We start from the raw sequence: 24,890 nt of genomic DNA, 5'->3' as shown, positions 1-24,890 counted from the left end.
GGGGAGAGGGAATCCATGTATAAAGTGACCATTCTTCTGCAGCTGGGACAGTTCAGGTGCAGCCTCATTGACATGCGTGGAATCATGCCTCTAGCTTATCTGCCCACTCAACAACACAGAGGCATGAAAGTGCTACAAAATGCTCCAGAGCTTTTCATCCCTTGGGCACAGACTGCAAACTAATGAGCATTTTAATGGACTGCAGGACATTTGGACAACTGGGCATGTTGTACAATTTCCTTGCTAAGGCTGGCCATGGAGCAGTCACTGGTGGAGGCACTCACAGCCCCTTGCAATGTCAACACCCCAGTTTGGACCAGTCTCCCCCATGGTTCAAGCTAACAGTGCAGCCTTGCAGTGCGGCTTAGGAGAATGCCTGCGCCTGAGCTGAGATCACAGCATGCAGTCCAGTGTCCAAAGCTGCCGCCAAACGGTCAGGTGGAGTGGGGTGGAGGTGAGCGGGGTTTCGGGCAGCCATGCTGCGCACTAATCTCTGGCCATCCAATTGCTGGCCAGCACTCTCCACGATGGGTTAAGGGGTCTTCAGACTTAACCCTGTGCAGGTTCTTAGTACATCCAAGCTAACCCACACATCTCTCTCTTTCACCCTGCAGGAGCAGTACATCAGGAGCATGACCGAGCTGTATGCCTCATGGCTTACAGGGAGCAGAGGCAAAGGAGAAGAGAGCGACAGAGGTGCCTGGCTGGACAGAGGGAGGAGCAACATCCTCAAGAAGAAGGGGCAACTGGGGCTCTCGCACATAACTCTAAAGAGCCACAGTGAGCTGTCACTGGTCAGCGCTTAGCTAGACCCAGGGTTTAGGGATGGCGCTTGTCATCCCTGCAGATGACCAAGAACCAGTGTTGCCAAAGATTGCACATGTCCAGGGTACTGGTCGGTCATATCTACCACTTGCTGCAGGATTTGATGCCACACGGACATGGAGGCCATCCACTGTCAGTGGCTGTGAAGGTGACCGCAGTGCTCAACTTTTACGCCAGTGGCTCCTTTCAGGGCTCCATGGGTGACCTCTGTGGGATCTCACAAGCCTCCATCACAAATGTATCCATGAGGTCACAGATACCATCTTCATGAGGGGATATAGCTTTGTGCATTTTGCCCAGGATCAGGAAAGCCAGGAAGCAAGAGCGCTGGGATTTGCACAGATCTCAGGTTTTCCACAGGTGCAGGGTGCCATTGGCCACACGCATGTGGGGTTCAGATCTCCATGGCAACAAGCAGTCAACTATGTCGACTGCAAGGGCTTCCACTTGCTGAATGTGCAGCTGGTGTGCGACCTCCACAAACACATGCTGCAGGTCGGTGCACATTTCCCAGGAAATGTCCATGACTCCACAATCTCAGTAGGTTCCAGATCCTTGATGTCTTCCAGAATCCACAGAGGCTGCAGGGATGGCTCCTCGAGGATAAGGCTACATGCAAAGGATGGGGCTGACGATGTCTGTAGCCTCAGACTGCAGCAGAGAGAAGATATAACCAGGCTCATGCTGCAACTTGCACTTTGATGGAGTAAACGATCGGGATGTTGAAAATGAGGTTCTGGTGCGTGGACGGGTCTGGTGAAGCCCTTTAATACACAGACGGTGTCACGCATTGTCATTGCCTGCTGCGCCCTTTACAACCTGGTGCTGCAATGGGGAGGGGAGCTGGCTGAGGAGGAGATGGAGGAGTTACACATTTCCTCCAATGAGGAGGACATCATGAGAATGAGGGTGAGGATGACGGCGTTGAGGTCATCGTAGTGGCCAGACCAGACAAGTGCACTCGGGCGGCCCACGTTGCTGCTAGATTCATGGGGGATGATGCCAAGATGCAGTGAGGACAGTCCTGACATCCTCACATTGCATCTGTGAATGTTTGACTCCTGTCTGGCTGAAGGCAGATCGCTTGCACTCTGTGAACAGGGTCATATCATGGAGGTGCAGTGGGGAAACTTCTCCTGATCGTGTGGCATCCTTTGTGAACTGAACCCTTTAGGACCAATCTGTCACTGGGCACAGATGCTGATGAGATGTGGGGGGGTAGCCATATCTCAAAGGTGCTGGCAGCACACAGAGAGAATGGTGGAACTCTGTATTGCTGGCTCAGGACAGTGAAGGCGCACCATCAGTGTGCTGGGATGGTTACACAAAGCACAGGGAAGAGGCCCTGGACTGAGACACCTGCCTTTATCCTATGCAGGAACCAAGATTTCACATCCGAGTGACACAAACATTGTTCATCAGAAAAAGGAGCCATTGGCAAGGAGATATTTTTGGGAGTTTTATTTACACCAGTAAACATTATGTACAAGTGACTAACACCCGTGCCTACGCTGTGCAACTACATCTTCTTAACCTTCTTAACTCTGCTGCTATGTCTTGGTGCTCCCCCGATATCCACAGCGAAGTTGGAGGCAGCCTGCTGACTGCGACGCCCTGTCTGTGATGACCTTGACAGGCTTCCTCTGGAGGGCTGAGACCTGGAAGGCCCCATCCTGCTTTTGGGTTCCTGTTGTATAGTTGTGGCACCCTCCTCGGCCCGTGGAGCTGGGGTCACAAGAAGAAGGGATTCAAATGGGCTGCACATTCCCGGATTCACCTGGGTGTATGGCCCAGGAGTGTGCACCTTCTCCCTATGGGCGCCTGAGGGTGCTTGGCTGACTCCTTTAGTAGAAGGGGAAGCTGGAGTGAGATCAAGCTGCCCCGCACCCCTCTCATGTTGACAATGTTGGAGGCCAACGATGGCATCAGTGATGGAGTTCAGCCCGCGCAGCAGTGTAGAACTGATGTCCTGGACCAAGGTCTCCATGGCGGCTGCCATCCTACCAGTGTTGACCTCAGTGTGTTGGCATGCCGGTGCTATCACCTCAGGCTGAAGGCAGACGGAGCCCTCCATTGTGCCTTGTAATTTGAGGAGTGCAGCAGACATCTCTTCCTAATGTTCCCGAGCTTGCCTTTGCAGCTCCAGCAACTGTGACATGACCAAATCCAGAGGCTCCTCATCTGATTCTGACTGAACAGATTTCTGGACTCCACCAGCCTTCCAAATACCAAGAAACATGGGAAGTCCCTGCCACTGCCTGCTGTGGATCAGACAGTGCGTAGACAGGTGTGCTCAGCAGATTGTGACCCAAGACTACTCTAGAGCAAAGTCCCACTGAGGTGTGTGTCTGTGCGTTGGTGGTGGGTGTATATAAACGCTGTGATGGCTCTTCAATGAGGGTGTCATCAGATTCTTTGTCCGAGGTTTCTTCGGGGCTTGAGTTGATGCCCTGGGTCGTGGACCCCTCGACTGTTTCCCAGATGTGCCAGCGAAAGTAAGTGGAAATAATTAGCGCATGGCAGGGGACTATGGAACAGGGCACATCACAAACAGCATGGTTGTCTGATGGATGCTGCACTGCTGGATTTTTATTTGGTTGAGCAGCGCTGACCTCACCATCAGCACGGGAATGGTCCAAATTGTCGCCGGCCAGCCTGATGACTCTGTTTTCAAAGTCTATGAGGACCTTGATTTCAGGCATTCCTCCACCAGTCTTTTGTTGTATGCCAGCTTGTCCTTCATGAAGACAGATGGAGAGGTTTTTTTAATTCATCCACGGGATATGGGCTTCGCTGGCTGGGCCAGCATTTATTATCCATCCCTAGTTGCCCTTGAGAAGGTGTGGTGAGCTGCTTTCTTGAACTGCTGCAGTCCATGTGGTGTAGGTATACCCACAGTGCTGTTAGGAAGGGAGTTCCAGAATTTTGACCTAGCAACAGTGAAGGAATGGCGATATATTTCCAAATCAGGATGGTGAGTGACTTGAAGGGGAACTTCCAGGTGGTGGTGTTCCCATCTATCTGCTGCCCTTGTCCTTCTAGATGGTAATGCTTGTGGGCTTGGAAGGTGCTGTCGAAGGACCTTGGTGAATTCCTGCAGTGCATCTTGTAGATGGTACACCTTGCTGCTCCTATGCATCGGTGGTGGAGGGAGTGAATGTTTGTGGATGTGCTGCCAATCAAGCGGGCTGTAGGCAAGACACCTGCCAGGCCAAATAGCAAGGATGTCTGGCATGTGGGCATGTGTGGGTGGTGATTGGTGCCAAGAATGAGATGAGGACACGATCTGCCGGGCAGATGAAGGTGTGTATGAGAGAGTGAATGGTGATGTCCTTTGAACTGGCAGTGAGTGCAATTGCTGTGGACGTGTGATGGGTTTGTGAGTGTGTGAGTTGAGAGTGATGAGAAGTGTGACTTACCCTGGTGGAACGGAGGAGATCGTTCATCCTCTTTCGGCACTGAGTGGCTGCTCTTTTTTTCAGGGCGTTGGCGCTGACCACCGCTGCCACCACCTTCTATGCAGGATTGCTTGCTGGTCTTCGCCCAGAGTGGGGGCTAGAGGATTTCATGGGGGGCCTCCACTGCATCCAGTAGATGCTCGAGGGAGGCGTCACTAAATCTGGGGGCTGCATGTTTCCTCCCTTTGGCAGCCTTCAGTTCCTAGCAACTTCCTATTCCTTGAAGAGCACTAGCTCTTTGCAGGAGTGGCCTTTAAATATGGCGCCTGGTTGGGTGAAGGCCTGAGGTGATGGTGGGTGGCTGAATCAGAGGACACCCCACCAGCAACTCGGAATGTTTCCCGAGAATGCATAATGAATTAGGTGGGAATGGGAAGATACGGCGTGAAAACCTGCCATTGCGACCAGGGGGGGTGAAACATCCTTTTTCCTGCCCGCTACTGCACTTAGTTCAAATCTGGGATGATTCCGCCCAATGTTTAAATTGGCTTTACAGTCACCAGATATGTTTTACTCTGTATATAAAGAAAGCTGCTTTTCTTAATCATCAGACTAAACATTTTCCATTTTGTGAAATAATATACGCATTCACTGGCTTCAATTCTACAATACGCAATGATAGCTCCACAATTGATCACTATGGCTGTCTATGATGTAAACAGAAATTGCTTTGACATTTTTACCTGATAAAGTTGCTGTGCATTAAACTAAATTTCAGAAATACTCATTTTGAACGAGAACTGTGACCACCAGTGCTAGCTCTACTATAGGACCCTACAGTTTCCTATTGTTGTTCTGATCCTTGTAGAAACTGATAGCTTTTAAGGAGTAATTTGAATTTCCAGTTAACAACTGAAAGAGTGACAGGTCAGGATTTGACATTTTAAAATGTTTACTGTAACAAACGGCTAAAACACTATTGACTAAACACCATTTTCTTTTTGTAGGCAACTTAATACCTTGAACAACTGAAAAGAGATCCCCCATTTAGTTTTTAGCATGAATGAAAATCTCCTGTACAATTACATGTGGATACTTCATCCTCCAGGAACTAGTCTGAAATTGTTCTTGGCTCCCAACAGCTTATTCCTTTTTTACTTTTCCAGCTGAGTAACTTCTAATCCTAGAATTGGTTTCCATTGTGAGGGTAATGCTGTAGATCCCTTCCTCTAGCTCCAAGCTAGCCGAATCTTCCAGCCTCCTTTGCATCCTCATGAACTCAGTGTTCAATCTGAGTGTAAACTCCTACCTACATTCTGCATGGTGAATGATAGAGATGGCATTTTCTCTACTTAAGGTATAGGCCTGGCTACTCCTATCTCACCTCTCAAATGGCTGCAGACCACACAAAAGAAAACTGCAAAACCCTCTATCTGTCTATGATATTCATTAACAGTACAATTGTCAGCAAATTTTCATGGCCTGCCCAATCATACGATTGGCGGATAGTTGAATTGGCCAGGCAGCCTTTACATTTTTCATCAAACCGTATCCAAGGGTGGGATGAAATCTCTGTTAGGAAAGAAAATAAAAAGAAATATCTGGGGACAGCAATTATATGAGGTTTGCTTTCAGATGCTTGATTGTACTGCATGGACATTTTTTGCAGCCTTTTTGTGCTTTCTTTTATTATTTGCAGGTCTGCAGTTCCCTGAGGCAGCTGTCTGTCTTCAGTGAGCTCTCTCAAAGCATTCACGCATGCCCAACGTGACATCGTCGCCAGCCCACTTCCCACCCCCACCCGGGCAGCGCTGAGCTTTTCAGCGTGTGTTTCAAGATGGCCAGCGTGAAATCACAATTGGGGGCTGTTCGCGGTCAGTGGCCTGTTTCCCGACCGCTCCTGGGCCCACTGATCGCACGCGCCCGACAAGGGAAAAATTCAGGCTCATGGGTTTATAGGGAAGCCTTTCACCTAATCTCAAAAATGGATCCCTCTACCCTCTTCCCCATGGCAACAGGAAATATATTAGCTTTGTATCTAAGTAGAAATTCTAATCAAATATCTTTGATCCCAACTCCCTTTCATCTTAGAGGTAAAGGGATAGTTTACAGCACAACTGTTTACAACTTGATATCTAAAGCAACTTTCTGGAACTTTGGAAGATTCAGGGTTTACTCATTGTAAACTTAGAAACTGCTGTTGTTATCTCTAAGTTTAAATACTTGCACGCCCCAGTCAAAACACAACCTGAGTCTTCCTTTGATCTCTAACAACTAAATCACCCAGAATTACTGTCAGGCAGATTCCACCACAGGTCTCATGATCACCTTCATCTATCCTACATTTAAAGCTACAGTCCCAAACTTATAAACCAAAAGATACATTTCTAAAGCATAATAACTTTACAAACTTCATAATTGTAACATTGTAGAAAGATATACTATCTTCTGAATAGCCAGTTTATATAACTGGAAGAATTCCTTAGAATGGAAATTCAGCAGCAAAATACTGTAGATGCTGGGAATCCAAAATAAAAAGAGAAAATGCCTCAGCAAGTCAAGCAGTATCTGTAAATAGGGAAACAGAACATAAGATCAGTGAACTAAAAAGTTAATTTGTTTTTATCTCTCTACAAATGCTGCCTGACCTACTGAATGCTTTCATTATTCTCTTTTTATTGTTTAGAATGGCACTAGGTTTCAATAAGCAAAACTATAGACTGTATTAGGATTTGGGTTAGTTGGGTTGTTTGCACACCTTGACTTTAGGTAGAGCTGAATAATGTTATGTTGGCGAATTTGAATATTTCTGTACTGGGATAAGCTAGGACTGGAACCTCTGCTGTCATTCTCTGACTGGGGAAGAGTAGTGAGCAAATGTTGGAGAACAATAGTTAGTAATGAAGATTCTGTGATCTGATAGATGTGCTGCCATCAGATTACACCATTGAGCTCTTAGCCAGGGGCACTAATTTTGACTTCAGAATACTTTTGTCACAGAAAACAAATCTTAAGACAAATTTCTGAGAAGATAACAATCGGGTTATTCAGTAGACATTCTTTGTAAAGCATAATAAAGCAAACTGATTTATTTGTTGCTTCTGTTTATTAATTTTCCACAAAAATTGGTAATCAATTTACTTATCCCTCTTTAGACCTCTTGACTTTTTTTTCCTTTTTTCTCAGGTTGTAGTGAGAGAGGCCTCTGGGAATGCCCCAGTGACAAGACGTGTATCAAGCATACAATGATCTGTGATGGTTTCCAGGACTGTGCTGACAAAGCAGATGAAAAGAATTGCTGTAATTCATCACTGGTGTTTTGTATTTTTCTGTTGCTAAATTCTATTGTTTTGCTCAGAGCATGCCTTTTTAAAAGTGTCTATTGATGCTCTGCTTTTGAAATCTTCTTTCCAAACCTATGCAGCTAAATATACAGACTGGTAAATATTAATATAGCTCTGCAGTAACTCAATGCACTGCGCATCATGCATTATGGGAATGTGCTTCCCCCACAACAATACCATGACCTTTAAGACATGATGTTCCATATCACCCCAGGGATTTGGATATATGAACGTAGAGACTATCCTTCTGGAAACTATGAATTTTTGGGCTGTTTGAAGTGTGTGGTAAGCCCATAAATCTTTAGTGACAAACAGAAGTGTGACTGAGCTCTTTTTCAGGAGTGAATGGGCTTTCATAATTCACTACTCAACGTGTAGCATCTACTTTCAGCATTTACATCATTGGCATTTTAAAAATATACATTTGTTAGTATTGAAGCTTTCATTGAATGGCATGTCCTATTTATTATTATTCATTCATGAGATGTGGGTATTGGTGACAGGAGCCTTAACTCATGGGCTAGGCTTCTTATTGCTGGATTTTGGACTGGTGATTCTGCTATCAGTGCTTTATTCAATCCTTTGATTCTTAATACTGCTGTTTGTTACCCTGGTGCACCGTTACTACAATGAGTTTTGTTTCATCATCTTGATTCTCTTTTGAATTTTACAAATTCCAGTGCTGGCGAGGCCAGCATTTATTGCCCAGCCTAATTGTCCTTGAGAGGGAGGTGGTGAGCTGTCTTCTGGAACCGCTGCAGTCCATGTGGTGTGGGTACACCCACAGTGCTGTTAGGAAGGGAGTTCCAGGATTTTGACCCAGCGACAGACAGTGAAGGAATAGTGATATATTTTTAAGTCAGGATGTTGAGTGTCTTGGAGGGGAACCTCCAGCTGGCGGTGTCCTATCTATCTGCTGCCCTTGTCCTTCTAGATGGTAGTGGGTGTGGGTTTAGAAGGTGCTGCCTAAGGAAGCTTGGTGAGTTCCTGCAATGCATCTTGTGATTTATTTTAACGACATATTTTCATAGTGATCAATAATCCACCCAAATACAATAATATAATTTAGAATGTATTTTTCAAAACTTCAGGTTATTTTCTTAATGGTGAAAACAGTAAAGCACTTGCACACTGCGAGAGATACACAAATTTACTTCAAAGGATCAGCTACACTTAAATAACTGACTGGAGTGCAAGACTGATTGTTGATCTTTCACCCAGCTGTAACTGAGACATGTTCAGAATACTTTACAGCAGAGTGTGACAACATATGTTTAAACATATGCTTATGCTTTTTTTTAAGTGGGTGCCTTAGAAAGTGTGTTTTGAATTAAAAATTATCTGAAATTTGTAAAATTCAAAAGAGAACCAAGATGATGAAACAAAACTCATGATATTCTTAAACTTAAAATCTGCTTTTACACTTGGAATTATTTGTTTTCTTTCGGAGTCGGTCATACTTGAATTTTTGAATGAAGCAATAGAGTCTAGTATGGATTTTCTTGTGAGTTTGGCTTATTTTGTTCAAAATTTTTAATTGTTCTGTTCTGCCAAGAAATAGGACCCAGTATTTTATGCCTTCCAATAAAATGGTTTCCGATTCCTTGTCTTTTCCTCTTTCCAGCATCCTGTACTGACATTGAGAAGGTCTGCATTAACCATGCCTGTGTCCCCCATCATGTTTGGTGTGATGGGAGGAGAGATTGCCCTGATGGCTCAGATGAATGGAATTGTGGTGAGTGTTGCACAGTAATCTCTGGTTTCTTAGGACCGTGAACCTTAACTCATGGGCTAAGCTTCAAGTGCTCATTATTGCTGGATTTTGGACTGGTGACTCTGCTATCAGTGCTTTATTCAATCCTTTGTTTATTAATACTGCCATTTGTTAACCTGGTGCACCGTTACTACTGAAATTGTATAACTTTGAATTTCTGGGAAACCAGAGTTTTCTCAATGCATGCTGAGCCAGCAGGGCAATAGGTCAGTGCCTGCGCTGTAAGCCAATGACACCCTTGCAACCAACTAGCTCACTAGCTAAGAAAATAGTCATTGCTGTAGAAATGTAGAAAAGAACCTGAGTTAAATTAATAGGATTTAATAGTTCTTAAAATGTACAATTCTATTACATTGCAAAGAATTAGTTCAACATTGTATACCCTCTGTTATTTAATGCAAGAATGAAATTTCATTCATGCAGTTAGGAATCATTTAAATCTACATAGTAAGCAATATTCTTGTTCTCTGTATATTTTCAGTCCATGAAGGTTGGAAACGTAGGTGCAGAAATAGAGATTTCAATGCAATGCATTTGAAGCTGCTTCTGTCAGCTAGACCTGTGTATGCTGAAGCACACCTGACAGGATTACCCTCATTAAAAAAAAAGGGAGGAATCTGTTCTGATGGCTGAGTTGTTACCTTCTCTGCCTTATGTGAAATTAGACCACACAGAATAAGGTCTTGAGTTCAGACTCCAGCATGTGCTTTGTTTGCTGACTTCAGCCTGTGTTACAATGCTGGTTGCTATTGGCCACAATGGTCCTGTGCCATGAAGGAGAAAGATCAGCCAAGACTTACACTGCTGATGAGCGTTCAGAAACTCCCACGGCTGAATGTGTTCATCGACCTTGAGCTTGGCTTGGTTGTGATACCACCATAGCTAAATCCCCTGAAGACACTGACTTTCAGGAGAAAAGGAACATTACTTTTGAGGCAGGATTTTGCATTTTTCCGGGTTCCCACAACACCGCCCCCTCCCCCCCGGCAAAAAAGTCAATGGGGAGCCCACTCTGGTGGGTTGCTCCACAGCTATTTTATCCTCAGAGGGATGCTAAGTGAGTCAGGGTGAGACCTTGTCCCTTCTAGGGAGGAAGTCCCACCTCTGAAAGTTTCCAGCCACTCAAATAACCGGCAGCTCTCTAGACCCAGCAAACTTGACTTCAGCCTTCGCCTGCCAGGGCAAAAGGCGTCTATTAATTGGTCACTTAAGGGCTCCAATTGGCCCAGGAACGGGTGGGCTACCCAACACCTCCCCTGCTGTACATAGAATTGCAGTGGGGTTGGAGTTGGAATCAGGTGGGTAGGTGCAGGGATGGCACCCATGGCATTACTCCCCCACCTGCCTGCCCCTATTCACCCTCAGGGGAGCATAAAATTCAGCAAATGGTTTTGTAATTTAATCAAAGTTCAAGGGAAATTCATTGGCAGTTAATGAATGTTCAGTTAAGTACAATAGACTCGAGAAACTGGGATTATTCCCAGGGTGGAGAGGATTATAGGGAGATTTAATAGTGTGTTCAAGATTATGAAGGATTTTGAGAGAGTATGTAAGGAGAACCTGTTTCTACAGCAGATGGGTCAGTGATCATGGGACACAGATTTAAGATGATTGGCAAAAGAAGTACCTACACCACATGGACTGCAGCAATTCAAGAAAGCAGCTCACCATCAACTTCTTAAGGGCAATTAGGGATGGGCAATAAATGCTGGCCCAGCCAGCAACTCCGACATCCTGTAGGCCTATTTCTGCTCCTACATCTTATGGTCTGTAACTGAATTAAAAAAATCAGAGGGGGGATGAGATGAATGTTTACAAAGTAAGTTGTTATGATCTGGAACACGCTGCCTAAAAGGGTGGTGGAAGCAGATTCAATTGTAACTTTCAAAAAGGAATTGCATAAACACTTGATGGGAAAAAACTTTCGGAAGAATGGGAAGAATGGGGAAGCAGGTCTATTTGATAGTGCTTTCAAAGAGCTAGAACATGCATCATGGTCTGAATGGCCTCCTTCTATACTGTATGATTCTATGATAACATAAAGAATGTCTTTGTGGTTTGTTTACAGTGTCACTGTCAGACAGTGCAGTTTCCTTGTCTCAGCTTGTTGTGCACAGGTCGACCTCTGACTATCACGTGTGTGCTGATGATTGGCAGGAAGAGCTCAGCCAGCTGGCCTGCAAGCAGATTGGTTTAGGGTAAGGTCAGTAGCTTGTAGTACTGTAGATTCTTGACTAAGGGGCACTTTCAACACTCAACTACATTTGCAATACATCTGCAGTATACTTGCCTGCTTAGCCAAGACCTGTTGATTGACATAATAAGTGCTCCTTTAAGACAGATTTTTTTACCGCATTCACAAAAAGTTGACCCGCCTTGTGGTAAAAGAAAGATGGCCTCTGACAAAGTACTGAAAAGTTGAGCTGTGGAATCATACTGCAATTAATATTCCTTCACTGGATCCAACCTGGGAATAGCAAGTAGCAACTACTGTAACAAAGGCAGAAATGAGAAGCCCTTGAAGAAGCACTGGATGCAAGTACTTATTGAACCCTGGCTGATGTGTGTCAGAACTTCAATTTGACTTTCAAACATCATGTGTTGCAGCATGAGCTTGTTGAGGGTGTTATCTGGTTGTAAACAGATTACCTTGCAATTTATGATGGATTTGCAAACAATAAAAACATTCTGAAGGAGTATTGGGCAGGCACCCAAGTGTTTTATAGGCATCCTGTAAATGTTTTAACACTGATAGATAGTGAGGACAATGCAGTTTTGAAGAATGATTTTAGAATCTGAGCTGAATATGCAAGCACAGGATATTGCCTCTGCAGTCTGTTACATCTAGTTGTGTTTGCATCTGACTCCCCAAATTCCTCCCTCCAGCCCCCATTCTTTATTTGTTCTCTCCTGTTTTGAAGGAGCTGCAGTTTGCTGGGGTGTGATTGTGCAATCCAGTTTTTAGTATCTTGACCATTCTTCTTATGTGAATATCTTCTATCTGACCCTGAAACAAATTATGTTATCCCTTACAAAAACAGAATTACCTGGAAAAACTCAGCAGGTCTGGCAGCATCGGCGGAGAAGAAAAGAGTTGACGTTTCGAGTCCTCATGACCCTTCAACAGAACTAGGTGAATCCAAGGAGAGGGGTGAAATATAAGCTGGTTTAAGGGGGGGGCAGCCCCCCCCCCCCCACCTTAAACCAGCTTATATTTCACCCCTCTCCTTGGATTCACCTAGTTCTGTTGAAGGGTCATGAGGACTCGAAACGTCAACTCTTTTCTTCTCCGCCGATGCTGCCAGACCTGCTGAGTTTTTCCAGGTAATTCTGTTTTTGTTTTGGATTTCCAGAATCCGCAGTTTTTTGTTTTTATATCTTTATGTTATCCCTTATTTCTGTATCAACATAATTTTAACCATTGTTCAGATGACCAGTATTTCCCTTCCTGTACAAGGAGAGCAGTGGACCTGCTGTACTGCCTAGAAATATTATCTTATTAGTAATAGGGAACAAACTATTTAAAATTTACCATGTTGTTACTGTAACATTAGTGTACTATTTAAAAAAAAACAGCCCTCCAAAGCAGAACTTCCCAATAGATGAGAACTAAAATATCCCAGCCTTACACTTGGAGAAAGACCTTTTGTCATCATTTTTCAAAAGTATTTTGAAATTCAACGTGTATTTTGCAGTTCATTTCAAAGTTGTTATCAATTAGTGCCATGGATAACCTTCTTCTTTTCCTGTATCTGGAAAACCATGAAGGAAGCCTACATACCTTTGTTAAGTGCAGTAGTTTTCAGGCCACCTTTCACTGATTAATAAATCCCTACCCCTTCCCAGCTCACAGGATGCATCCCAACATTTACACATCACTTTGCAGCTAATGTTGCACTTTCACTATGGATTGGTCCAGCTCACAGACAGTGCTCGTAGCCTTTACCACCCAGACCTGAGAAAGGGAGGTATTCTCATTTTAGTTTACCATTGTCCATTAATGTAAGTCTATGGTGATGTTGTCAGTTTGTGCTACTGATGCTTTACATGATGCAACTAATATCATGCCTAAGTGGTCATGCCTTGTTCCTTGGTGCTAGTGAAACTTGTCTGGGAAAAACTCAAAAATCACACCATTGCCAGGTTTGAAAAGTTGGCATCTCAGCCAAGAGCAAATTGAAACAGCATCTCGCACAATCCAAAACCCGGCTAGGCATCTAAAAAAGGAAGTATGAAGTCAATATTTTTCTTAGCTATGTCCTAACTGAAAAGGATCCAATGTTTCCACAATTAAAAGAAGATAAAATGTTTCTTAACTTTTTAAATAATTGAAATGTCTTTGGTAATTCTTGGAAGTTTTTTTATGTTGATACAACACAAACATCTACTATTAGTGTAAACACAGGAGAGAAAGTAAGTAAAAGAAAACCTAGGGGATTCTGATGATTGTGGAATTAAATTGATCTCCCCTCTCTTGAAGCTGCTGGTAGTCTTTCTTTCCATTGGAATGTTCCTGGTAATTACTTCATTGTAAACATAATAAATAGATGACTTTTTAAAAAATAAAAGCAGTACTAAAAAGATATACAAAAACAGTCATTTCAAGTGGATGTTCTGTGCCTCAAGACTTTCCTGTTGATGGAAATTTAGTGATTCTGCAATCTCACTGATTAGCCAAGTACCTATTAACAAGAGTACATTCTTCCACCTTTTATAACCAATTATAGTGTGATAATTGTTTTAGATAACTGGGACTGCTGGGTGAAAAATGGCATTCCAGGGAAAGAGGAGGGGTTGCATCTAACCTGCCCCTGTTTCCTGCACATAAAATAGGGCGGGTGCCCACCCTATCACTTCTCACCAACCCCTGATCTCATCCCCATAATAAATTGGCAGCCAGCTGCCATACTTAAATAGGTAATCAAGGATCTATTAGGCTTGTTACCAAACCTGTTGGCCCTGATAATATGCTAGCCATGCCACAAAATGTTTGACATGGGCAGTCAGTTGGGAGTGGCCAGCCCGATTTTTTAACCACATTCATTAAAGGGTGGGAAGGAAGGGGGAGGGGCAGGTTTAATCTTTTTTGGCTGCTCTTTTTGGATTGGGGGATGGCCTACCTAAGATTAAACCCCTTCCCTTCCTAACGTCAACAGCCTTAAGCGCAACACCCTTCCATACTCCCCCACTCCCCTCCCTGATCAGCCGAAACCCTCCCTGCACAAGACCCTGTACTTAGCAGCTTCAGGGATTCATGGACTTTCTTCCTCCTCTTGTTACCACCCTGGTAGTGGCCATGAACAAGCTCTTTGAGCTATTGGGACTGGTGGAGCTACCGGTCAATTGGCTTGGCCCACCTGCGTTATGATTGCGGGTCAGCCGGCGTGGGGCAGGTCATCTCAATGGCAACCTAGCTTTCAGAGGGTGTGAGCCATCTGTGCCACCGTATTATTCAGCCAGAGAAGCAGATCAGGGCTTTGGAGCTTTATTTAGCCTTCTATTCACTATCCAATCGTTTATTTTTATCAACAGCCAGGGAATGTCTCCTTTGGAGGAAACAAACAAATGCAACAACTCATTCCGAGCAACTGTACTTAAATGTTATGTAAAAGGTTTTTTTTAGTTCTGTTCTACATACCACGTAGACTTAGAAAGACAAGGCCAGGTCAAATGATCAATAAACAAAATAGAGAGGTTGTCAGTTTGTCTTTTTGCTCTCCCCTGTTTTAATAACTCTCATTTGTTTTGTTGGCAGAGGCCCTCCAGTGACTCAAATATTGTCAGAATACAACCAAACGCAACACAGGAAGTGGTTATGCCTGAGTTCTGATTGGCGGAATAAGAATGTTTCCAATCTACAGGCCTTATTACAAAAGGGGTAAGAGCCAGAAAATACATGATGTGATTTGAGTGGAAAATTCAAAAAGCATTATAAAAACTTTCAATGATACTGATGGTGTCCAGGGGGAGGAAGGGATATGGAGAAGGGAGGGAGTAAGAGTAGAGGAAGAAGTAAGAGTGGAGAAAGGATTCTGGAAGGGGGAGGGTCTAGGCGGTGGGTAGGGAGTCTGGTGGGGAGAGGGTGGGGGGTGGGGGGGGTAGCGTAGGAGGACTGACAGGGGAAGGGGTTCCGGGAGGTGGGATGAGGTTCTGGGTGGGGGTGTTTCTGGGGGCGAATGGGTGTGAATGGGGGAATGGGTGCAAATGGTGGATATGCAGCTGAACGTGCACGGGAGAGGTCGGATAGATCCATGTCTGCCTCCTGGGGAGTGAACTGATTGTGGGAATGGTATGGAGGAAGGGTGACAATGACCGAGGGCAGGGTGAGGTAGTAGGGTGGGAGGGTGAGGGTTCTATGGTAGCAGTAGAAGGGACGACGGGGGTGGTTGGTGGGTCCCAGAGGCAGACACGGACCCTGGAGGTGGGAAGGAGGATGTTGGGGAAGTGAATGTGGAAGGGGGTGGGATTTTCAGGTAGGAAGGAACGTGCACGTTCACCTGATCATCTCCGAATGAAAAGGGTTGTGGCTGATAGGTAACAGAGGGGAGGTGGAAGGTGATGCCTGGGGGTCAACTGTGATGAGGGAATGGAAACAGGTGACTGGGGGAGGGGGAAAGATGGGGGAGCACACAAGAAACCGAATCAAGGCCATGCTGGCTAAATCGTTAGTGAAATGAGAGTCGTGGTGGGTGAGATCATGTGCTGCATGGAAATGTGATCAGTGGGTGGGTGGAGATGCAGCTCAGCTCAGATGGACAACTGAAAGCGAACCCCAGCAGGCAGCATTCAAAATGCTCAGGACATTGAGATGAGTGTGATACAAGAAGGATCCGCATTGTGGGAGAGTGCTTGCACGAGGCTCCAAAAAGCCCAGCCACACACACACACTTCTCCCTCCAGAATCACTCGTGGGCCAGCTGCTCCCTCTGTGCTGATGGGTCTTCCAGGCTGCTTATTTCCACCTCTTCACTGGAGGAGGAGTCCTCTTGGCTGCAGGTGATTATGTGGATGGAGCTGAGGGACTGGCAGGCTGAGGGTGTTGGTCCTTTGGCAGAGCTGCCTGTGAACCAAAGTAGAGATAAGTAGCGCATGGCAGCAGAGTCAAAAGCAGGAGAGAGAGCACTCACAGTTGCATTGAGGGTGGGATGATGTGGTGCAGGATTCTCAGGTGGGTGTTTACCGCTGACCTCACTGTCGCCACAGGCAAGGTCCACGGCCTCACCAGTCAACATAATGGCACATTCCTCAAAGTGAGTGAGGGGCCTAATCTGGGCCACTCCACCCCCGGTCCAGGACCTCTCCTTGCTGATGTGAGCCAACTTCTCCCACATGAAAACAAAAGAAGAGGGTGTGAGCAGGACATGTGGCACTGTGTGGAATGTTTGTGTGGTGAGCGGAGCCATGAACAGGAATAAGGACGTGAGCTCCAGAGGATATGTGCCTGATGGAGAGGTGAAGGTGTATGGGAGAGTTAGTGATGTTGTCCCTTGAGGTGTGCCATCTCTGTGGATGTGTGATGTGTTTGTGAATGTGTGAGTTGACAGTGATGAGAAGAGTGAGTTACCCTTGTGGAACAGATGAGACCATTCATTATATAGTGGCACTGGGTGGCCAACCTCTTTTGCAGGGCATTGGCGCTGACCACTGCTGCCACCGCCCCCCAAGCCTGCTTGGTAACGCCGCTGTCCATCCTGCAGCCAGAGCGGGGGTAGGGCACATCATGACAGCCTCCACTGCGTCCAAGAGGTGTTCCAGTGACATGTCACTAAACCTGGAGGCTGCAGCTTTTTTGCCTTTCATGCATATCTTCCCTGCAGTATCTGTGGCCAGGAAGCACTGAGAATGTGTGCACTTGGCTGGACTTTAAACATGATGCCTGGCGTGATGAAGTGGCGAGGTGGTAGAAGGCAGGCAAATGACAGCCTGCCCACCATCGAAATGGTGTCTTTCCTGGGAATGCATAAATAATATCGCGGGATTGGGACAGTGCAGCATGAAAACCCGTCATTGTGGCCAGCGCGTAAAACGTTGTTTTACCCACCCGCTCTCACACTTAGTGCAAATCTGGGACGGTTCACCCTAAAAGTTACACGTTTCTTAACTACACAGATAATGTGTTTTAGGTGTTTTAAATTAAAATTAAAGTAAAGTTTTAATTCTATTTTATTAATAGATCTACTTTAATTCCTGTGTCCTAACCTGGTTATTAACACACTGTCCCTAACACTAAGCACTTACCAGCCAATCAACTTACAAGAGTACAGTGCCTATACTATTTTAAATCCTAGGAATAGAATAAAGCTTAACCACTTACTAGATATTCACCAGATACATCATCAAATATATAAATGTATATAAATGTAGTTTGAGGACCTTACATTCCTGCTAAATGCTCTTCAGACAAAGTTTTCATTTATTTATTCCTTCACAGGATGTTGGTGCTGCTGGCTAGGCCAGCCTTTATTGCCCATCCCTGAGAAGGGATTAATACTGAAGGATTAATAAAAGGATTAAGGATTAATATTCAACAAAATTATGTCAAGTCCTACAATGTGCTGTCACACCTGGGTAATGTTTTTTTACATTCATTCATGGGATCTGGCTAGGGCAGCATTTGTCACCCATTCCTAATTGCCCTTGAGAACTGAGTGGCTCGCTATGCCATTTCAGAGCCAACAACATTGCTGTGGGGCTGGACTCACATGTAGGCCAGACCAGGTAAGGACAACAGGCATCCTTACCTAAAAGATATTAGTGAACCAGATGGGTTTTTAATAACAATGACTTCATGGTCATCATTAGACTTTTAATTCCAGATTTTTTTTTTAATTAAATTCAAATTTCACCATCTGCTATGGTGGGGTTTGAACCTGGGTCACCAGAACATTACCCTGGGGTCACTGGATTACTAGGCCAGTGATAACACCACTACACCACCACCTCCCCAACATGAGTGCATTGTAAGCATGACAAGTTATACCTATGAGTAAATACCTCCAGTATTAGTTTTCTTGCCAACTTTCACAATTGGACCCATCTTTAGGAAGTTCTGGGAATAAATTCAATGGACATTCTTTGGTAGGGAGAATCGCACTTGTTTCAATCATCTTCCATGAATGCTTCCTCCATGGCCACAACCCTCTTTAGCCAATAACATGGTTCGTCTTATCCGTCTGGAGGATCTGATGGGCTCCCACATCCCATGTGATGAAGAGGGCTCAATGACACCCACCAGATGCGAGTATCCCGCTAGATTTCCAAGCAGAATTCGGAGCCGGATACTGTCTTGTCACAACCACGTAAAAGGCATTTCCTCAAAGTGGTTTGTGAGCTAAGAATTTATGTGTGTGTGTATGTAGCTCCCTTTTAATTTATGACTGGTTCAATTTTAAAATACTCCAGCAGACAAGCTTTTGTCTTAAACATAAATAAGGGTAGGTTTATTACAAAACTGCTGCTGAAATTTACTTAAGCAAAGGTGATAAAGACATGAACAAAAATATAGTTACATAGATTAAAATGCAGATAAGGAAAGAAGGATACTTAAAGATGAGATTCCAATCAGTCTCTGTGAGCTGTTGTTGTGGGCCTGTTGTTTGAATTCCTTCTTTCCAAGATGAAGGTGTTGAAACATGAAGTTCAGTTTAACAGCTGTGATGGCTTCTGCAGTCGACTGGTCAGTGTTTGCCTTTTTAGGTGGACTCAGCAGGTCAAGCAGGTTTTGGGAGAGAGAGGTTTCTTGTTCCTCATTAGTCCTGCAGTTCCGGCACTTACAGATTGCCTGGACTATTTTGGCAAAACAGCGGTTGATTTCTAAATATCGTCCTCTTTGACTCCCCATAGCAGAGAGAAAATCCCCCTGATGATGTCTCACATCATTCAGCACAGATGGCTTTTGCAGCCTATGTTTATCACAACCAAGAACAAAATGGCTGCTGTGTTAATTTTGATGAATCATTATTCCATCAGGCAAAGAATTACATTTAGGTCCATTGAAGTCCCTTTCTGTTCTCTCAGAAGCCAATGGATTTTCACACCTCTTGGAGGATACAGTGGATGTCCCTGGAGGAGTCTTCTGCATTTTAATGACTCTTTGTAGCCAACTGCAGAGATATGAGTCTAACAAGGTTTGAACTAACACAGAACAAAAGATAAAAACAAAAAACTGCGGATTCTGGAAATCCACCCCACCCCCACTAGAGCTGTACTTTGACTGCCCTGCCATCCATTCTTAATTAGCTCATTTGTTTAGATAATATCACCACCTTCAACACTTCTTTGTTCCTTTGTCTGTGACATCTTTTAATTATCTGCTCCTATCACTGCTAGCTTGTCCCTACAACCATACCAGCCCCCCCACTTCTCCCCCCTTCTCTACCCCCCCCCCCCACCTTAAACCAGCTTATATTTCACCCCTCTTCTAATATTCACTCAGTTCTGTTGAAGGGTCATGAGGACGCGAAACGTCAGCTCTTTTCTTCTCTGCCGATGCTGCCAGACCTGCTGAGTTTTTCCAGGTAATTCTGTTCTTGTTTTTAACACAGAACAAGCCTGGTTGTCCATAGTTCCATTTTGGAAAGAACTTTTAAACTCAATTTAAAGGTTTGAAGACAGAAATGTATCTTTTAAATTCTTGTCCTTGAAATCTGTAATATTATTACAGCATCATGACAGTCTAGGCATTTCTCGAATCTTGCACCTTCTGACAAAAGAGGCGGGAATGCTGATGCCTCTTGGTGATAACAGCAGACAAATGCTCAATACTAAAACAAAAACAGAATTACCTGGAAAAACTCAAGTTCTGTCGAAGGGTCATGAGGACTCGAAACGTCAACTCTTTTCTTCTCCGCCGATGCTGCCAGACCTGCTGAGTTTTTCCAGGTAGTTCTGTTTTTGTTTTTGTTTTGGATTTCCAGCATCCGCAGTTTTTTTGTTTTTATGCTCAATACTGTTGTCTAGCATTCCTTTATCTTCAATTTTAGCAAAGGCGCTAACCCATTTAAACTAAACAGGTTAACACTTGCATTAAAATAAATGACAGGCGGAAGTCATCTTGAATATTAAGCTCCTGTCAGCTAATATTGTCAACTGCACTTTCATGTTCAATGTGTTATCCTTTCAAATGGCACAATCAGCATCTCAGGTATCGTCTTCTTGGGTACTATAGTGACATCTATTGATCATATCAGATCATTGACAATGGGAAAGATGTTACTTATTGTCTGAAGGGCCAATCCAGTCCAAATGAAACAATTATTTTACTACAGTTCTGTGCTTTTTGTCTAATACTTGTTTGGTATTCACCGTAGCAGACACTGTGGCTGCTGTACTGGCACAATTGATCATTTATTCCAAAATCTTTTGTAACAAAACAGAAAAACCTGCATTTCTACAGTTCTTTTTATGACCTCAGGACCTCCCAAAGTGGATTACACTGTTCCACCAATTAAGTACTTTTGAAGGGTACTGTTGCAATGTAAGAAACGCTGCAGCTAATCAGCACATTTAAAGCTTGCACAAACAACAGTGTGATGGTGACCAGATAATCTGTTTTTAGATGTTGGTTTACAGATAAATATTGGTCAAGACACTAAGAATATGTCCCCTGCCCTTCTTCAAAATAGTGTCATGGGATCTGTTATATCCAGCTGAGACAGCAGACAGGGCCTCATATTAATGTCCCATCTGAAAGATGAAACATCTGACAGTGATCTGACAGTACCTTCAGTACAGCACTTGGAGTGTCAACCTGGATTTTGTGCTCAGCCTTTGGAGTGGAAGTTGATTCCATAATCTCATGACTCAGACAAGCCTGCAGTGAGGCAGAAATTAAGACAGCATTTACTTATAGACAAGAATGTGATGAGTTGCTGAGTTACAAATTATACTAATATATGTTTTCTCATTCCCCGTTTATTTATAGGCAGGTGTGTCAAAGCAAAAGCAGGATATCCCTCCAATGCACCAAAGAAAGTAAGTAAAAGGCTTTTCATTTTATATCGGCTGTCCTTCCTTTATATAAAAGTGTGTGTAAGAAACTGTGATAATTTATTATGAATTGGTATGTATTGCAACCATGTCTAGTTCTAAAAATAGTGTGTTGGCATAAGTCTTAATAGAAGCTAGACACAAATTTCTTTTCTTATTTGGGTTTTACATAGAACCTATCTATGGGTGCAAGCTTGGTACTTCCATATGAACATATGAAATAGGAGCAGAAGTAAGCCATTCGACCCCTTGAGCCTGCTCCATCATTCAATAGGATCATGGCTGATCTGTTTGTGTTTCAAGTTCTACATTCCCATCTACCCCGATAACCTTTGATTCTCTTGCTTAGCAAGAATCTACCTACCTCTGCCTTAAAAATATTCAGTGACCCCGCCTCCACCAACATCTGAGGCAGAGAGTTCCAAAATTGCATAACCCTCTGAGGGGAAAAAAATTCTCCTCATCTCTGTCCTATAAGGGTGACCTGAATTTTAAAACAGTGCCTCCCTAGTTCTGGACACATTCACAAGAGGAAACATCTTTTCTATATCCACCTTATCAAGGCCATTCAGGATCTTATATGGTGATAAATATTGTTCCAGTTTGATTTGGGATGAAGCACACCAAAATTGAAACCATGCGCAAAAGTGTCCGCAGCATAAGCTCACCTAAGTGGAAGTGGTTTGGCAACGCAAGTAATGATGCCACTAAACACGTAACAAATCTCTCTGACTATGTACTCTCAGAGAGCGAGGAGTTTGTTCTTGCACATGGTTTCAATTTTCATGTGCCTTCATCCCAAAACAAATGGGAAAAGGTATTTGCTGAGTTTGAACTCCTGTACTCCCAATTATCCTGCCATAATTATTGTTACTGTGCTCAAAAATAGATTATAAAAGAAAATAATTTGCAGATCTGACCTGATATCTATCTGAGCAGGTATCACTGAGTAAATCAAAGCAAAGGTTGCCAAAAATGACACTTCTCTGTTCCATTGTGCCTTCAGTACACTAGATTTCTACAGTAAAAACAGTATATTTTGGAAGTACACATATCAACAGCTGCTGCCTGAAAAAAATGGGAGCAGTGATTATGATCTGAAATTGTTGAACAGTGTTGAGTCTGGACGGTGGTAAAGTGCTTAATTAAAAGATGATGAGCTTTTCCTTGAGCTTCTATTGAATTTCATTAGATTAGAACCGTGTAGAAGGCTGAGAGCAGCGTGTTGGGGGTGGGGGTGGAGAATTAAAATGACAGGTGCCCAGAGGCTCAGGGTTATGCTTGCAGATTGAACAGAAGTGTTCTGTAAAGTGATCATCCAATCTGTATTTAGTCTCTTGAGAAGACCGTAATGTGAGCAGCAAATACAACACTACTTCTGTAGTGCTGAAAATTACATAGCATTACATAGAAAATAAAGCACAGAAACAGATTGCTCAGTACAGTCAGTCCATATTGGTGTTTATCCTCCAGGGATGAGAAATTTCCATTGCTTGGCAGAATTCTGACTTTTGCAAAATGGAATATCGCCATTTTAATTTTTTCCCACCCTCCACCTGGTCCGGGGAGCCATCACTCAGCTTTCTCTCTCTGTCTCTTGAATCTGCTGCCATTCTGACTGACTTACGGTGATTGGATGCAGAGGCCACACCACCAGTAACTGCTGCACTCATGTGCAGAGCACTTTGGATCATCCAACTAGTGCCGCTTCTGCTGTGGGATTCGATGCGGCTAGACAGGGGCTGGGGCTGATAGGGAGACTGAGAGTGGGGCTGAGGCTGGGGCTGAGACCAAGAGCGGGGCCATGGTTGGATGGGAGGGGAGGCCGAGAGCAGGGCCGAGGCCAAGAGCAGGGCTGGGAGGGAGGCTGAGACTAGGGCAAGAGTGCACTGGTCTGGCCCAGGGTTCTGATTTCCGGTTTTCCACTGCCCAGACTGCTCTGTGATTCCAAAGACAATAGGAATCAGATGGCCAGAGCCATGGAGACTTGGGCTGTTTGCCCTATACTTACCCTGGTCTTACATGGGTTTACGTAGAGATTTTCATGGCACGTATAAAGCCAGAAAAATGAAATAAATCAAATAGAGTGTCAAAGCACTCCAGAATCCACAGCAATGTTCACCCCCCGGCAATGTACACCTCCCCCAACCCTCCCTGGCAATGTTCACCTCCCCCAACCCTCCCAGCAATGTTCAGCTCCCAGTAATGTTCACCTCCCCCAGCCCTCCTGGCAATGTTCACCTCCCCCAGCCCTCCCGGCAATGTTCACCTCCCCCAACCCTCCCGGCAATGTCCATCTCTCCCAGCCCTCCCGGCAATGTTCATCTCTCCCAGCCCTCCCGGCAATGTTCACCTCCCCCAGCCCTCCCGGCAATGTTCACCTCCCCTAGCCCTCCCGGCAATGTTCACCTCCCCCAACCCTCCCGGCAATGTTTACCTACCCCAGCCTTCCCAGCAAGGTTCACCTCCCCCAGCCCTCCTGGCAATGTTCACCTCCCCAGCAATGTTCACCTCCTCCCTGGCATATGGAAGTATATTTAAATATGCAATTCGGGGTCCTCTGCTGGTTATAGGAACAATTCAGAATTGACCTTCCCCTCCTCAACAAAAACAGATTTATCTGGAAAAACTCAGCAGGTCTGGCAGCTTCGGTGGAGAAGAAAAGAGTTGACGTTTCGAGTCCTCATGACCCTTCGACAGAACTTGAGTTGGAGTCCAAGAAAGAGTTGAAATATAAGCTGGTTTAAGGTGTGTGTGTGGGGAGCGGAGAGAGAGAGGGAGAGAGAGAGAGAGAGAAGTGGAGGGGGGATGTGGTTGTAGGAACAAACAAGCAGTGATAGAAGCAGATCATCAAAAGATGTCAACAACAATAGAACAAAAGAACACATAGGTGTTAAAGTTGATGATATTATCTAAACGAATGTGCTAATTAAGAATGGATGGTAGGGCACTCAAGGTATAGCTCTAGTGGGGGTGGGGGGAGCATAAAAGATTTTAAAACATTTAAAAATAATGGAAATAGGTGGGAAAAGAAAAATCTATATAATTTATTGGAAAAAAAAAGGAAGGGGGAAACAGAAAGGGAGTGGGGATGGGGGAGGGAGCTCACGTCCTAAAGTTGTTGAATTCAATATTCAGTCCGGATGGCTGTAAAGTGCCTAGTCGGAAGATGAGGTGTTGTTCCTCCAGTTTGCGTTGGGCTTCACTGGAACAATGCAGCAAGCCAAGGACAGACATGTGGGCAAGAGAGCAGGATGGAGTGTTAAAATGGCAAGCGACAGGGAGGTTGGGGTCATTCTTGCGGACAGACCGCAGGTGTTCTGCAAAGCGGTCGCCCAGTTTACGTTTGGTCTCTCCAATGTAGAGGAGACGACATTGGGAGCGACGAATGCAGTAGACTAAGTTGGGGGAAATGCAAGTGAAATGCTGCTTCACTTGAAAGGAGTGTTTGGGCCCTTGGACGGTGAGGAGAGAGGAAGTGAAGGGGCAGGTGTTGCATCCTTTGCGTGGGCATGGGTTGGTGCCATAGGAGGGGGTTGAGGAGTAGGGGGTGATGGAGGA

The 24,890-nt window shown here is 44.6% G+C and overlaps 1 protein-coding gene across 4 annotated transcripts in view; it reads left to right on the top strand.

The window, feature by feature from the left end:
* The window catches only part of LOC121280888 (atrial natriuretic peptide-converting enzyme-like), a 308,072-nt gene that overhangs the window by 259,714 nt on the left and 23,468 nt on the right, over positions 1–24,890 (top strand). For all 4 annotated transcript variants that reach the window (XM_041193245.1, XM_041193240.1, XM_041193253.1 and 1 more), the window contains exons 14-18: positions 7,410–7,523; positions 9,192–9,302; positions 11,410–11,539; positions 15,097–15,219; positions 21,265–21,314. In XM_041193245.1, the coding sequence (XP_041049179.1) occupies positions 7,410–7,523; positions 9,192–9,302; positions 11,410–11,539; positions 15,097–15,219; positions 21,265–21,314 (528 nt within the window). The remainder of the gene's footprint in view (positions 1–7,409; positions 7,524–9,191; positions 9,303–11,409; positions 11,540–15,096; positions 15,220–21,264; positions 21,315–24,890) is intronic.

The sequence above is a fragment of the Carcharodon carcharias genome, chromosome 1 (genome assembly GCF_017639515.1).
Source record: "Carcharodon carcharias isolate sCarCar2 chromosome 1, sCarCar2.pri, whole genome shotgun sequence".
Classification (NCBI taxonomy): domain Eukaryota; kingdom Metazoa; phylum Chordata; class Chondrichthyes; order Lamniformes; family Lamnidae; genus Carcharodon; species Carcharodon carcharias.
The sequence above is the reverse complement of the archived record's forward strand: the minus strand, read 5'-3'. Positions and strand labels throughout refer to the sequence as shown.